At 50.8% G+C, this 14,341-nt stretch overlaps 3 protein-coding genes and 1 long non-coding RNA gene across 8 annotated transcripts in view; 3 read left to right on the top strand and 1 right to left on the bottom strand.

Annotated features, from left to right (window-relative positions):
* Nucleotides 1-3,000, top strand: part of mgat4b (alpha-1,3-mannosyl-glycoprotein 4-beta-N-acetylglucosaminyltransferase B) — a 17,478-nt gene extending 14,478 nt beyond the window's left edge. For both annotated transcript variants that reach the window (XM_029846917.1, XM_029846916.1), the window contains exons 9-15: nucleotides 361-491; nucleotides 571-678; nucleotides 770-963; nucleotides 1,192-1,270; nucleotides 1,810-1,894; nucleotides 2,071-2,183; nucleotides 2,338-3,000. In XM_029846917.1, coding sequence (XP_029702777.1) covers nucleotides 361-491; nucleotides 571-678; nucleotides 770-963; nucleotides 1,192-1,270; nucleotides 1,810-1,894; nucleotides 2,071-2,183; nucleotides 2,338-2,361 — 734 coding nt within the window. In that variant the 3' untranslated portion in view covers nucleotides 2,362-3,000. The remainder of the gene's footprint in view (nucleotides 1-360; nucleotides 492-570; nucleotides 679-769; nucleotides 964-1,191; nucleotides 1,271-1,809; nucleotides 1,895-2,070; nucleotides 2,184-2,337) is intronic.
* Nucleotides 2,024-2,454, bottom strand: LOC115252296 (uncharacterized). Its single transcript, XR_003890698.1, has 2 exons — nucleotides 2,314-2,454; nucleotides 2,024-2,201 (listed from the first exon to the last, which is right to left on the bottom strand). It is a non-coding gene; the product is annotated as an uncharacterized lncRNA (long non-coding RNA).
* An 869-nt stretch (nucleotides 3,001-3,869) lies between the features above and the next one.
* On the top strand, nucleotides 3,870-11,340 carry canx (calnexin). Its single transcript, XM_029846915.1, has 15 exons — nucleotides 3,870-4,020; nucleotides 5,728-5,958; nucleotides 6,179-6,252; nucleotides 6,331-6,389; nucleotides 6,461-6,602; nucleotides 6,674-6,755; nucleotides 6,957-7,149; nucleotides 7,253-7,442; nucleotides 7,715-7,828; nucleotides 7,910-8,066; nucleotides 8,154-8,369; nucleotides 8,474-8,593; nucleotides 9,208-9,331; nucleotides 9,397-9,464; nucleotides 9,819-11,340. Exons 2-15 carry the CDS (start codon nucleotides 5,731-5,733, stop codon nucleotides 9,876-9,878), a joined length of 1,827 nt encoding a protein of 608 aa, XP_029702775.1. The 5' UTR covers nucleotides 3,870-4,020; nucleotides 5,728-5,730; the 3' UTR covers nucleotides 9,879-11,340.
* A 204-nt stretch (nucleotides 11,341-11,544) lies between these two features.
* The window catches only part of arhgef37 (Rho guanine nucleotide exchange factor (GEF) 37), a 35,260-nt gene continuing 32,463 nt past the window's right edge, over nucleotides 11,545-14,341 (top strand). For 2 of the 4 annotated variants that reach the window (XR_003890693.1, XM_029846911.1), the window contains exon 1: nucleotides 11,545-11,785. The gene's annotated coding sequence lies outside the window, so the exon portion shown is untranslated. Of the gene's footprint in view, nucleotides 11,786-14,040; nucleotides 14,185-14,341 lie in introns of those variants that run through there. The other 2 variants (XM_029846914.1, XM_029846912.1) reach the window with 2 other exon arrangements.

Here is a 14,341-nt window from a genome sequence, read left to right as displayed (position 1 = left end):
AATTCAGCTCCTCACATTAGCTAAGTTTAGCTTTGGTCCTGCCTGGTTTAGGTCTGCGGCTGTTTCACGCTGTCGCCCCGTCGCTCCTCTGAGCCTTCAGAGGCGGAACTGTCCAAACGGATCAGAGCCCGTCAGAAGCTCTTCGCCTGTTTCAGGCCGTTGAGACGGGCCCTCCTCATCACCTTTGACCTTCAGTTCCCACCAAATGTTCCCTCCGCCGTAAATGACTTGACTCATCACAGAGCCTCCTGATAACTAGCTGTTAGCTAGCAGTTAGTTGGTTGGTTAGTTAGTTAGTTGGTTGGTTAGTTAGTTGCCCCTCACTCTTTCAGCTTTTCCTGTCCTGCTTCTGTCTGACAGGTAAGATGTTCAAGTCTCTGGACCTGTCCCTCATCGTAGAGTTCATGCTGATGTTCTACAAAGACAAACCCATCGACTGGCTGCTGGATCACATCATGTGGGTCAAAGTGTGCAACCCGGAGAAAGACGCGGTGCGGCTCCCAGCCCGGCGGCTCACGTGACCCGTTGTTGTGATGTTTGGAATGACGTGGTGGCGTGTGTGTCCCTCAGAAACACTGTGACCGACAGAAGGCCAACCTGAGGATTCGCTTCAAACCATCGCTCTTCCAGCATGTCGGCACACACTCCTCTCTGGCAGGAAAGATACAGAAGCTCAAGGTGTGTGTGTGTGTGTGAGTGTGTGTGTGAGTGTGAGTGTGTGTGTGAGTGAGTGCCTGCTTTCCCTGACAAACCTGAACCTTTATCCCAGGACAAGGATTTTGGGAAGCAGACGCTCCACAAGGGTCACGCCAACCCACTGGCAGAGGTGACAACCAGCCTGAAGACCTACCAGCACTTCACCCTAGAGAAGGCCTACCTGGGGGAGGACTTCTTCTGGGCCTTCACCCCCGTAGCAGGAGACTTCATCCGGATACGCTTTTTCACACCTGTCCGCATTGAGAGGTTGGTCCACGATGAGATGTTGGAGGGGACGAGGGAGTCCAGTGCTGATCCTGCCTAGTCTGGAACGCTGAGCATGAACCATAGATGAAGAGGAGGGTAGCCCTCGAAGAAATGGTTCCGGTGTCTCGAGAACAGACCAGAGAACCGAGGGGGGGTCAGAAGAGAGCTGGATGGATCACACAGTCCTGTCTAAAGACATGAAGTTCATCTCATCTCTTTGTTTTTCAGATATTTCTTTCGGAGTGGAAACATTGAGCATCCAGGAGACAAGCTCTACAACACCTCCGTGGAGGTTCAGCCCTTTGACGTGAGTCTGCTCTTCCTCCTCACTGAAGATCTCAGTCTGAGGAAGTCATCACAGATCAGCTACCAATCAGCTGTCGTTTGAAAAAATGCACTTTCTTTTTGATGATTTTTTCTCTAAAATAAAAATTAAATGTTTGTTTTTTTTAATTTCTGTGGAAAAATCCAAAATCCTGACCCAAACATCAGATCTTATATGAAGATTTAACATAAAAACATTTAGTTAAACTTCGTCTGAAGGGCGAAAACAGCTGAGAACACAGATAAGGTGGAGGCGGTTGTCATGGTAACACCAGCCAGGCGAGAGGAACTGTGGTGGAGAGGAGGATGATGATGATCTTCAACACCATCATCACCACCATCACCACCATCACCACCATCATCACCATCACCCTAACCCTCACGTCAATAATAAGCTAATCCAAAATCATGAACATCAGGATGATCAGAGACTCTCAAATGTCCCTCAGAGAGAGAGAATGTGTGTGTGTGTGTGTGTGTGTGTGTAACTGTGTGTGATTGTGTTTTGCTCTGTGGTTCCAGAACATACAGGCAGAGAAAGAAGCTCTGACAGATGACAAAGAGAACACAAAGTACCGTCGAACAGAAGACGGATTCATCAGGATCGGTGAGACAAACAGGATCTTTGTGCATCAAATTCAGAAGTAATGTGAGAAGAACAAGATTTGTGTGTAAGATTCCGTTGAACACCGTTCTGAATGCTGGCAGGGAACTCTGGGTTTCAAACATCAAAGCCTTCTAATTCCATAGTTTATTGATCTTCTTGGTCTCCATCTATTCCAGGAACCTTCCAGAATGGGATTGCAGAGGGGGAGGTAGACCCATCCTTCGGGCCCCTGGAGGCCATGCGTCTCTCAGTGTTGACAGATTCGCCAGTCTGGGTGATCCTCAGTGAGGTTAGGAGGTCCAGTTTTCTGGAACCATACAGTACTTAAACCCTTAGTGATCACTTGATGGTTCCTGGAGATCTGGAATGGAAATCTGAATCCAGTCAGGAACATTTTTAAGGTTTCTACTGAATCTTACTGGCTCTTCTGGCTCCTCCCACAGATCTTCATCAAGAAAACAGACTGAGGTTCCTTCTCCAGGTCCTGCCACCAGAGCAACGCCCAGACTTGGAACCCCGCGGTACCACGGCCTCTTGTGGCCGAATCACGCTACTGCAGGAATTATGACGTCAGAGACTGACGGTGCAGCCTGACGCTGCGGTGCCGCTCTGGACCCCCAGTGGAGTTCTGTGTACATAAGGTTGTAGAGTAAATGTCCAACACTGGCGACCGTGAAGGAGGTGCCGTGAGCACCACCACCATCTGCTGATCCGTGTCAGGTGGTGATCACACCCAGCCCTGCTCCCACAGTAACCAGTGCAGGAATCTTCCCACAGCATGATGGTAGTTTGTGTCATTTGCCTTAACCAAAAGCAACTTCATGTCAAACTGCCCCAGGCTGGAGCACAGCAAGTTCCCAGAATCCTTTGCTCTCACCTCCTCACAACGTTGTGGCTTGAAACTACTGACGACAGCTGAATCTTTACTTTTCTAATAAAATCTTTTAAAGGTGTTTTAATTGAGGCCTTGTCACCAATACTGTGTCTGTCCTGCAGTATTCTGACAGTACTTTAGTGTACTTTACCATAAGGTACTGCACTCTGTTGTACTTTGCTGTACTAGTTTTTCAATCTGGTGCAAAAATAAAAACTCATCTTTTTTCCCATTTCTCTCGTTGACACACATTCTAACAATCAAAGTCCTACCCAGGGAACGAGACTTCTCATCTCAGGTCTATTTTACAGACAAAACAGGTCAGGTGACCGGAAGTGTGACTGTCATGACGTCACACTCTTTGCTGTTATTCAAAATGATGTGAGCAGCCTGGATGGAAGCGTGTGCGATGAGCAAGCGTAGACACAGAACCAGTCGACAGGAAGTAGACGTCACAGGGACAAAGACCACGTGACCGGAAAAGGCAATTATTCGGCAAACGTATTTCCTGAATTATTCAGCTTTTACTTCATTTAAACGTTGGCGTCCTCATTCGCTACTGAGCGCAACCACAATAAAAGACACAATATAGCAGGAAAATCTGATATTGGTGTGTAACACACGTAAGTAGCCCTAATTACAATAGCGCCACCCTGCGGTATGTGTTAATAACTGCAATGACTGAAAGTCTGAACGCATGGGGAGGAAATAAAAGAGGAGTAAAACAACTATTATGAACTTCCCGGGGTGGGGGACAGAGAGAGATTAATGACAACAAAATAAAATTCAGAAATATAACACGACCATATTGACCTGTAACCGGGTATAAGAAGCAGCTTAACCGGTGCTGGATAAGAAGCTCGGAGGGACGCGTGGTTACGTAACAGCAAAGGACCCTCCGTTATATACATTATTAACAGTATCACTGTCGTTTCCGTGTTTTGCCGTTGTTGGATTTCATCATTACAGTTTGAATACATTTAACAAGCCTTTCCTTTTAGAGCCAATCAGCGTGAACTTCCTGTGACAAGTGGACCAATCACTGCTGTCCACGAGGTTCAGATCCAGGGGTGGGGCGTGTCTATTGAGATTGACAATCGCTCTTAGCCAATCAGCGCGCAGCTCTTGACAAAAACCGTTGTGACGTCTCCCGCTGTGACCAATTCCTGACCGAGGAAGGTGTTCTTTCGCCTTCAATACCCCACGTGACCCTCCTCAGCGCTTCCCAGGCGGCGAGAGTGGTAAACCGGAGGTAAGGAACGAGACCCGTAATTGTTATTTTTACAGTAGAGCCGAATTAATGTAACGGTGTCTCGGCACCGTTAGTTATTCCACAGCCCACACCTACAGATTGTGTAGGTTAAAGTAATTTTGAGGCGTGAAACTTGCAGCATTCTCTTCATGACATGCCTTGCTAACTGTGGCTAATCACCCACAGGTGAATTCGGCTAACGTGATAGCTTCCATGTTCGCGGTTGCTCTTGCTGTTATTCGATATTTAATCAGAGTTTCCACTGTCTTTAAACGAAATGCGGTTTGTGCCCGTTAAAAAAAAGGATTGTTTTTTGGGTTTTGGATTCGCACTGACAGTCTGTGAGACAGCAAGAAGCTTAGCCAGCTGTCGTTAGCAGAGACGTTCTTCTAAGGACTAAATGAATGAGAGGAGGACTCGTGGCCTCTGAATTAGCAAAATAAAGCAATAAATTTGAGTAAAATTGTAAAGAAAATCAATGAACATCTGTCGGGACAATTGCGGCGTCTCAACACTACCCGTGTTCTGGGAATGGACACTTTCCTTGAAGAACTTCGGGGAACGTTGAGGAGTCCCGAAGCTAACGTGCTAGCTAGGCTAAAGCTTGTGTCTGGAATGTTCAGATCATTAACATGGAATTTTAAAAATGGCGCATGTTGTTGTTTATTTAATTTAGTTCAGAATATCGAGCCCATGGGTGCTTTTACATTGTTGAAATGTAGTTATATTTACCACTTTACTGTCTTTAGTTCCCATTCTTTGTAAAAATGCTTCATATTCAAGCGGAATTGGAACTCTTTGGAATCAGACTTATTAAACCATAAGTCTGAAATAACAGGGCGTCCTTATCCTTATTCCGTTAGAAATCAACCATTTCAAACCGGTTTGTGTTCTGCTGAATGTCAGATCCAACCTTGTTTTATTCTGGTGTGATTGAGCCTGACTGGTTTGACCAGTTTCTCTGAGGCTGAGGTTAGTTGAGTTAATCAATGAAGTGTCAATGTTACCACCCACCAGTGAAAGTGAATAACTTAGTGGTGTTAAATTGAAGCAGAGCTCGTCAGGGGGGGGTCTTCAGAGCCTGTGGACGTCCTGCTAAAGCTGTCCGATGTTCCAGGACGGAGCAGGAAGAAAGTTCCTGTCAAAGATTAAACTGCTCCTCTGGGCGAGGCTGCTCCTCCCACTGTCCTGCCAGGTGAAGCAGCCCTATGTGATTGGGTGCCCTGCTCAAGGGTACCTCGGTGGTCCTCTGAAGGTGTCCCAGCACCGTGTTGCGTCTGCCCCGGGGCTTGAACCGACAACCCTCCACAGCCCCCTCTCCTACCGTCCTGAGTGCTGCTCATTTTTCCCTTCATAACGTCACTTTTCTCTGGCATTAAAACTGCAGCTTGTGATATTGCCAACACGTTTTAATGTTCTAATGTTTGAGTGCAGTCATGCAACTAGGAACTCTAACTTTTGGAACGCCGCTTTGATGGTGAAAAAGCACGAGGTAGCGGCTCTGCACACTTGTTCAATTTATAAAAATAAAAAAAACGTTAATCAAGTTGATCCCAGACGAGCTGTTGTCAGGTGTGTGTGTGTGTTAATCCCCCAGGATATAATCTCATTAAAGGTTGCAACGCTCACATTGTGTCTTCTGGGTGCTGCTGCTCGGTGTCTTATTTGTTCCAGTGATCGTGTTTAACAGCCTTGTGTCTCCTGCAGACTATGGATCAGAAGATCAGGTTCTTGGTCCTTCTGGCAGCAGGCCTCCTGTGCCTGAACTTAATCCCCATCTGTTGGGCTGAAGACCCCGTGGAGGACGTCCTTCAGGAGGACTTGGATGTGGAGGATGAGCTCGATCCAGGTTTTGTTGGAGCGGAGGAGGATGAGGAGTTGGAGGGGGATCTCCAGGATGAGGCTCCGCCCACTCCCAAGACTCCACCTGTGCCAAAGGTGAGACTGAGGCCACCTCGGTGGACTGTTGGTGCCCTTCTGTGCGGAGCCAGATCCATTTGCTTTGGCATCACCTGTTCCTTCCCGAGCCGGGCCGAGCCGGGCCGGGCCGGGCTGCTCGTGAAACCGCCGGCGCCCCCGTGCTGCTGCCCGACCCCTCCTGATGGCACGTCTTCATGCAGTCCAGTAATGTGCAACACAATCTTCTCTTGTGTGCCAGGTGACCTACAAGGCTCCGGAACCGATGGGGGAGCATTACATGGCCGAGTCCTTTGATCGGGGGACGCTGGACGGGTGAGTAACGCGGTGGGTGGGGTCACCTGACCCGGGACCTTCCAGCCGATCCTTCAGTAACTCTCCTGTCCTCCTCAGCTGGGTGATGTCCAGTGCCAAGAAGGAGGACGCCGATGAAGACATTGCCAAGTACGACGGTAAGTCCTCACGTCCGTGTCCTTCAGGACCTCTGTGCTGGAGTCGTAACAGGTGCGTGTTCTGTGCTCAGGTAAATGGGCGGTGGAAGAGATGAAGGACAGCAAACTGCCTGGAGATAAAGGTCTTGTCCTCAAGTCTCGAGCCAAACATCACGCCATCTCCACCCTGCTGCTGCGGCCGTTCACCTTCACCACCAAACCGCTCATCGTGCAGTAAGGAGCCGTCTGCTGCCTCCTCCCACGGCCTCTGCTGCCTTCATCACTTGACTTGTCTGTGTTTGAAGGTACGAGGTCAGTTTCCAGTCGGGCATCGACTGTGGCGGCGCCTACGTCAAGCTGCTGTCCCAGACTCCAGACCTGGACCTGGTCAGTGCTGCACCACACCAACTCTTTAGTGTACTGAGATTAGATTTCTCTGAAGATGCTTCATGTCAGGGCAGATGCAGAAGACCTCTGAAGAGACAAACCCCAGGAAGCCCTCTAGAGGGCGCTGCATCAGCCTGTTTAAACCTGCGCCTTTAGTGGCCCAAAGTCTTAAAAGTGTCTTTGTTTGTTCCGTGTGTGTAGGATCAGTTTGTCGACAGAACTCCGTACACCATCATGTTTGGACCCGACAAATGTGGAGAAGATTACAAACTGCACTTCATCTTCAGACACAAAAACCCCAAAACTGGGGAGTACGAAGAGAAACATGCCAAGAAACCAGATGCTGACCTGAGAACATACTACACAGACAAGAAGACACACCTGTACACGCTGGGTGAGGACCCCCCCTCCCACACACACACACACACACACACACACACACTCTGACAGCTGTCCCTGCCTGTGTTGACCTATCTCTGCCCCCCCCCCCCCCCCAGTGTTGAACCCTGACAACACGTTTGAGGTTCTGGTGGATCAGACGGTGGTGAACAGCGGAAGTCTGTTGTCTGATATGACCCCCCCTGTGAACCCCCCTGCTGAGATTGAGGACCCTGAAGACCATAAACCTGAAGACTGGGACGAGAGGCCAAAGATCCAGGATCCCACTGCAACCAAACCTGATGATTGGTGAGTACACACAGCTGGTTACCATGGAGAAGGTGCTTAATCGGGATGGTGTCGTCTGTGTCCTGGGGGGCTCTAGCAGCTCCTGTGGGAACTGTGACCATGGTCTTCTGACTGTCAGATGTCTTCAGACAACTGTCTGAATGGGTTGGTGCTTGCTGCCCCCTAGTGCGGGCGGGCGGAAGTGCAGGATGTTTTCTGACGTCATGTCGTCGCAGTTGGTTGTTTCGGTAACGACCGCTCGATGGATCAGTGATTGGAAACTGTTTGATCAGGGATGAAGATGCTGCTGCTCAGATTCCTGATGAAGCTGCGGTGAAACCTGACGGCTGGTTGGATGAAGAACCCGAGTACATTGGAGACCCCGCTGCTGTCAGACCTGATGACTGGTGAGTCGAAGCTCCGCAGGTGCTTCTGCTGTCACCTGCTGACACCTGCAGGGTCCAACGCCTGTGTTTCCTGTCCATAAGGGATGAGGATATGGATGGAGAGTGGGAGGCTCCTCAGATCCCTAACCCTGCCTGTGAGGCCGCTCCTGGCTGTGGAACCTGGAAGAGACCAATGATTGACAATCCCAACTACAAGGGCAAGTGGAAGCCCCCCATGATCGACAACCCCAACTACCAGGTATGTTTAACCCTGTCACAGGTAACCATCAGAAAAGGAGGATTGTTCTGTCGGAGGAGGTGGCTGAAGTCCAAACGTCTGTTCCAGGGCATCTGGAAACCCAGGAAGATCCCGAACCCGGCATACTTTGAGGACCTGCAGCCGTTTAAGATGACCCCATTCAGCGCTGTGGGCCTGGAGCTCTGGTCCATGACCTCTGACATCTTCTTTGACAACTTCATGATCACAGATGACCGCAACACGGCCGACCGCTGGGCTAACGATGGCTGGGGCCTGAAGAAGGCTGCAGAGAGCGCTGCCGAGGTGAGTTCTGAGGCCGTGGGCCTCGGGTCAAGGCTGGGTCGGGTGGTCAAGGCTGGGTCAGGTGACCAGTGTGGTCCTGTCCAACATCCTCTTGTCTCTTCCAGCCTGGTCTGGCAACTCAGATGTTGAATGCAGCTGAAGAACGTCCTTGGCTCTGGGTCGTCTACGTCCTCACTGTGGCTCTACCTCTCATCCTCATCTTTGTGTTCTGCTGCACCGGCAAGGTAACACACACACACACACACACACACACACACACACACACCCTCTGTCCCCTCGGTTCATGTTCTGTTAGCAAGGTTTTATGCAGTAAAGGTAATTAACATGGAAGCGTGTGTGTGTGTGTCTTCAGAGGTCTGCAGGTTCAGCTGAGGGTCAGTTGAGTCTGGCCACCTTACAGGAGGAGTTTGGAGACGCACATTTGACTCGCTGCTCCTCGCTCTGGGTGTGTGTGGATGTGTGTGTGCGTGGGGTCTAGGTCACCTGTATTCCTTTCACTTTAGCAGTAGAATAATTCACTCCAGAAAGTCCAATTTCCAAGGAGCCGTCAGAACCAAACTGTCACTTCTCCCTCTCAGATCTGCTTTTATCTCTTTAATGTGATGTGATGAAAGAAGCTTTGATGTTGTGGTGGACACTAGTCTGTAGTTGTGAGACTAAATCACAGCTGAAAGCAGAGTGGTGAGAAGGTCCGTGTTGGTGCTGTAACATGGAGCTGGGCGACTGTAGATGTTTGGTGCCTCTGTGTGTGGAGACATCACTGGTGTGTGTGGAGACATCAAAGACCTCTGATGTCGTGGGCCTCACGCTCCACTGTGTGTTTGCTTTTGATGTGCAGAAAAAGAGCGCCGCAGCATCAGCAGCAGAATACAAGAAGACTGACGAAGCTCAGCCTGATGTGAAGGAGGAGGAGGAGGAAGAGGAGGCAGAAGAGGCCGAGGAGGCCGAGCCCAGCGGTCCAGGTGGGTACCAGCTCTGGCTGCAGCTTCTCTGTAGACCCTGAAGCTCATTGATGGCTTTATGTCAGCTGCAGAAGAGAAGAATGAAGACAGTCCTGCAGAGAAGGAGGAGGACCAGGAGGTGGCAGCAGATGAGGTGAGCTGGCAGAAGCTCTGATGCTGCCTGAGACCTTCAGAGCTGAGGTCCAGAAGCTTCAGGCGCCCTCTGGTGGCGGCCGGTAGTACAGGGCGAGCGGCATGGATGCCTTCTGGAACGTTCAGTCACTCTCAAAGAAAGTTCCACTTTCAAGTTGACAAAAATGACCTTCAGGTTTCAAATTTGAGGCCTTTAATTCAGTTGTTGTGTGAAGACCTGAAGGTGGTTCCCCTGGAGCTGAGCGTTCCTGAACGTGTCCTGCCCGGCTCTGCCTCGGTATCCGGGCTCACGCTAGCACCACAGCGAGCTTTGCTTTTCCTGGGTGAATGATTTCAGCGTCTCTCGTCTCTGTAGAAGTTGGAGGACGACGTTCTGCGGAGATCTCCTCGGAACAGGAGGGTCAGAAGAGACTGATATCTCTGAATCCACAGCAGTGACCACCTCCTCCGCACCTCCTCATGCTCCTCCCCACCTCCTCCTCCTCTGCTCTGAGGTGATGAAGCTGAGATGGAACCCGTTTGAAGATGTGAAATTAGCAGGAAGCAACTCAAGACGTCGTGTAGCTGCGAGGCGACGGCGACCATACGAGTGTGAACGGGACTGAGTTAGTGTGATTAAACAGATTTTGGTTTCTGGATGAGATTAGCTTAATCTTCCTGCATCATTCCATAGCTACACCTGAGCAGGCTCCACCCCTTCAAATCCATAACCCAGTTGTACAAATGGGCCTGTTGAAAGGGCAACGTGCTGTTTCTAGCTTCAATGTTCGCTCACCTTTCCACTTAGCTGTCAAATAACATTGTCCTAGTTTGCTACATTAGCAGCTAACATGTAAATAACAGTTTTCTTCACTTGCTAGCTGCTGATTTATTTGATCATTTACTACTTTATATTTGAACCTGGAAATGTCTCTCCTTGTTGCCTGCTGCAGCGCGGGCAGTAACGAGGCCACATTTCCCAGGTTTTTAACTTAACGAGCTGCTTTGCTCGGGCTTGTTGGGTCACGGTGGAGAGGAACGCCTTCGCTACATGACCCTGTCGAGTTTTCTGGTCAGGAGCTCCATGTTTGTCCATTTGTAGTCCTGATGGTGCCAGTAGAGGTCACTGGTCCTGCTCCGACCACAGCAGAATCCCCGGTGGAAAGACCCCCCCCCCCCACTTCTATTGACCCATATGAGATGAAAGCGCCTCTAAAGGAGAACCCAGGCGCTCCTGTCCGGGGGGGGGGGCTGTTCTGGCTCCGTCCTGACCCTAAACTACTGTCCACCGCCCGAGACGTTCACACCAGTGCCCACTAGCGCCACCATCAGGACAAAACAAGCTTCTTGCTCTTCTGTATTTCTGAGGTCTGATTTTAATCCTCACAGTTGATCAGTCGGTTCTGATCGATCACAGCTAAACTCTCCTGATTGACAGATTTTGGGTGGGGCTAAAGGGGCAGGATTGAGTGTGTGCTTTAGGTCATGTGACTTCTAACCTTTATTTTCCCGCTCTTGGTAGGCTAATCATGAGCTAGTTGAGTTGCAGTTTTAATCTTTGTGTGTTGTTGATCTGAAGTAAAACTTTCTGGAACAAATTTCCTGCAGCAGCGGCTACATTCCTGAGGAGAATGTGCGTCTGCCGTGGCCTCCATGTTGTCCTTTGCTCCTCTGATCACGTGTGGCAGAAGCTGCCGCCACCAGACCGTAGAATGAACACTGTACCCGCTGGTCCGACCTCTGTGACTTTTTATTTTGTGTTTTGAGCGTAAGCTGACCTGTTTGTGATGTAACAACCGACCTGCTGACCTGGCAGGGAAAGAAGCACTGATGGAACCCCAGGGGTGCGGTCAGCTGTCAACTTGTTTGGATGATTAAAAAGAGCCAAGTGGAACCAACGGCGTCATTCAGCGTTTTTCTTTTGGAAGTTAAAGAGGGTTCAAAGTGCACCAGTCTTCATGCTAAAAGCAAAACCAAACATCTGTTAATGATTGATCTTTCAGTCATTGGTCCTGATTGTTCAGTGCACCTGTCAAATAAAACTCATTTAGAGAGTAACTAGTCAGACTTGATAACCATATACCAGCAACAGCATTTACTCCAGAAGTGGGGGTGTTTCCTTGACCTGTTAGTTGGTTTAGCCACTAGGTGCATAAACCGGCTGGCGACAGTTTAGAAGCTGTGGAAACCGATTAAACTTGGAATGTTAATGATCTGGTTTTACTGGCCGCAGTTCCAGCTCGGCCCGGAGGGGGCGCTAGAGCGCCGGGGCAGCCGCCGCGGATAAAAGAAGAAAAGCAGGTAAACACCGATCCTGGATCCTCGTGGGAATCTGGGAAACAGGTAAAGCTCCGTTTTTGTGATAAATATCAAATATCAGGACACTTCCAGGCCTTTATGGCTCCCTGATACGGCACAAAGTCCATTTTAGTGCGTAGCGTCTTTTTATCAGGTGTTTGTTCCAAAAATGGTTTCGAATCCGAAGAAATCCTGTTTTTTTTAAACATGTTCTGCAATTAACAGATAAATTTGTGTCAACCGATGAATTAATCCCGGCTTAATTTATTCGCAAATATCTTTTCACACTGATGTCGTGACAAACTGACCATTAAACATCGTGAATGTTGAATGAACGTCATCGATTCCTGCGTTAATGTTAAATAAAATTACATTTATATTTTATCACCGAATGAAGTGAAGAGACGCTGTGATGAAGTTTTTCTTTGTCCTGTTAAATCATCTGTTAAAGGTTCCAATATGCATTCTATTCGTGTATAACTGACCAATACTTTATTTCCTCGCTGTGATTCAGCCTTATTTTTAATATCTACGGGAAACTTCTGACTTATTTTGAAGCGTTGATCTGATTCTTCTAATGTGGTTTTTCACAGGTAAATTCCAAAATGATCTTTATTAATCTCGACAGGACTCAAACACTCCGGAACTCAACCTTTCACAAACCTAATGGAGCTTTAGAGCTGGAAATCCGTCCCTCCCCGTCCCCCGGCGTCCCTCCCCGTCCCTCCCCGTCCCCCGGCGTCCCTCCCCGTCCCTCCCCGTCCCCCGGCGTCCCTCCCCGTCCCTCGGCGTCCCTCCCCGTCCCCCCCTCCTCGTCCCTCCCCGTCCCCCGGCGTCCCTCCCCGTCCCTCGGCGTCCCTCCCCGTCCCCCCCTCCTCGTCCCTCCTCGTCCCCCGGCGTCCCTCCCCGTCCCCCGGCGTCCCTCCTCGTCCCTCCTCGTCCCTCCCCGTCCCTCGGCGTCCCTCCCCGTCCCCCGGCGTCCCTCCTCGTCCCTCCCCATCCCCCGGCGTCCCTCCCCATCCCCCGGTGTCCCTCCTCGTCCCCCGGCGTCCCTCCCCGTCCCCCGGCGTCCCTCCTCGTCCCTCCCCGTCCCCCGGCGTCCCTCCCCGTCCCTCCTCGTCCCCCGGCGTCCCTCCCCGTCCCCCGGCGTCCCTCCTCGTCCCCCGGCGTCCCTCCTCGTCCCTCCCCGTCCCCCGGCGTCCCTCCTCGTCCCTCCCCGTCCCCCGGCGTCCCTCCCCGTCCCCCGGCGTCCCTCCTCGTCCCTCCCCGTCCCCCGGCGTCCCTCCCCGTCCCCCGGCTGGGACGAACAGGATCAGACAAACACTCTTAATCTCACTAAATCTCAGACCTGGAAAACAAAAGCTTCCCGTTTATTGTGTTTAGAGCCCAACATCCCAACGGTTGTTGCCTCGGGGGCTTCACAGCTGGGACCTCCTCTGTCCTCGACCCTCAAACCGGGTCAGGAAAACCTTAAAACCCTTTTAGGGAAAAGATGAAGCCTGGAGGAGGTCCACGGACGAGGGCCCCCGCGCACAGAGAACCTCAACAGTAACATCACAGTGTCCAGGTCCAGATCTCCCTCTGGGGGCCCCGTTAGAGGCCCTGGGGCCCCCAGAGGGAGATCTGGCCCACCTGGGCTGTGGCCTGTTGTCGTGGGCTCGTTTGTTGAGGGAGCCGATGACTCGGCCGGGCAAGAATCCGACCCGGCAACATTCCTGCACTGGAATCTGATGATCCAGATCCAGCAGAGAACCTTCTGCTTCCTGTTTGGCTGCATTGTGACTGTGCCAGCGTCCACCGTGGCCGTCGGGACACATTCCACATCTTGTTTGGTGTCATTATTCTAGTCATTGCGTCCAGATTGAGCCTTTATTTCTGATGAAGCTCCGCCCACATCGAGCTTTTCATTTCAGACTGTTAAAAGAGGCTGAAACAGGGACGGGGGACAACGTCCAGCAGGCCGGTCCCCCGTCCCTGTGGCTCCTTCAGTCACACCACCCGTCCTCCATTAGAGGACCAGCTGTGTGTGTGTGTGTGTGTGTGTGTGTGTGTGTGTGTGTGTGTGTGTGTGTGTGTGTGTGAGTGAGTGAGAGAGAGAGGAGTGTTTCCTCCCCCACCAGCTGCTGCTGTCAATCGGCTTATTCAGCAGCGTGTGTGTGTGTGTGTGTGTGTGTGTGTGTGTGTGTGTGTGTGACCACCCTTTCCTCCCCCTCTCAGCTGACTCACCTTCTGCTCCCGCCCCCCCCCCCTTTGCTTAAATGCTCGCACTGTTCTTCTGCACCAACGTCAGAACACACACACACACACACACACACACACACACACACACACACACACAGTAGCCTGGTGTGTGTGTGTGTGTGTTGACTGCAGCAGTTTGGTGCCAGAGTTGCGACCGGGTGGCGACACATCGAGCTTCAGCTGAGTCACAGATGGTTACCAAGGTAACAGGTTGGTTATTTAACGTGGTCCCGGTGATGATGTCATTGTTGCTCTGCCGTAGTTCAACCGAAGGTTCTGATGGAATCGGTTCCATTTATTTCAGTTCTGGTAACTCTCAGTTGTAGCGTCATAAATGCTGCGGATCCTCAGCTGTGTGTG

Source organism: Takifugu rubripes, chromosome 14, assembly GCF_901000725.2.
Source record: "Takifugu rubripes chromosome 14, fTakRub1.2, whole genome shotgun sequence".
NCBI lineage: Eukaryota > Metazoa > Chordata > Actinopteri > Tetraodontiformes > Tetraodontidae > Takifugu > Takifugu rubripes.
Note: the sequence above shows the minus strand (reverse complement) of the source record. Positions and strands in the feature narration are given on the sequence as shown.

Excerpts from the sequence above, each read along its gene's own strand:
- canx (XM_029846915.1), top strand. The coding sequence starts at position 5,731 with ATGGATCAGAAGATCAGGTTCTTGGTCCTTCTGGCAGCAGGCCTCCTG. Across the intron at positions 8,067-8,153 it reads TCGACAACCCCAACTACCAG|GGCATCTGGAAACCCAGGAA; the intron begins GTATGTTTAACC and ends CGTCTGTTCCAG. Across the intron at positions 8,594-9,207 it reads TGTTCTGCTGCACCGGCAAG|AAAAAGAGCGCCGCAGCATC; the intron begins GTAACACACACA and ends TTTGATGTGCAG.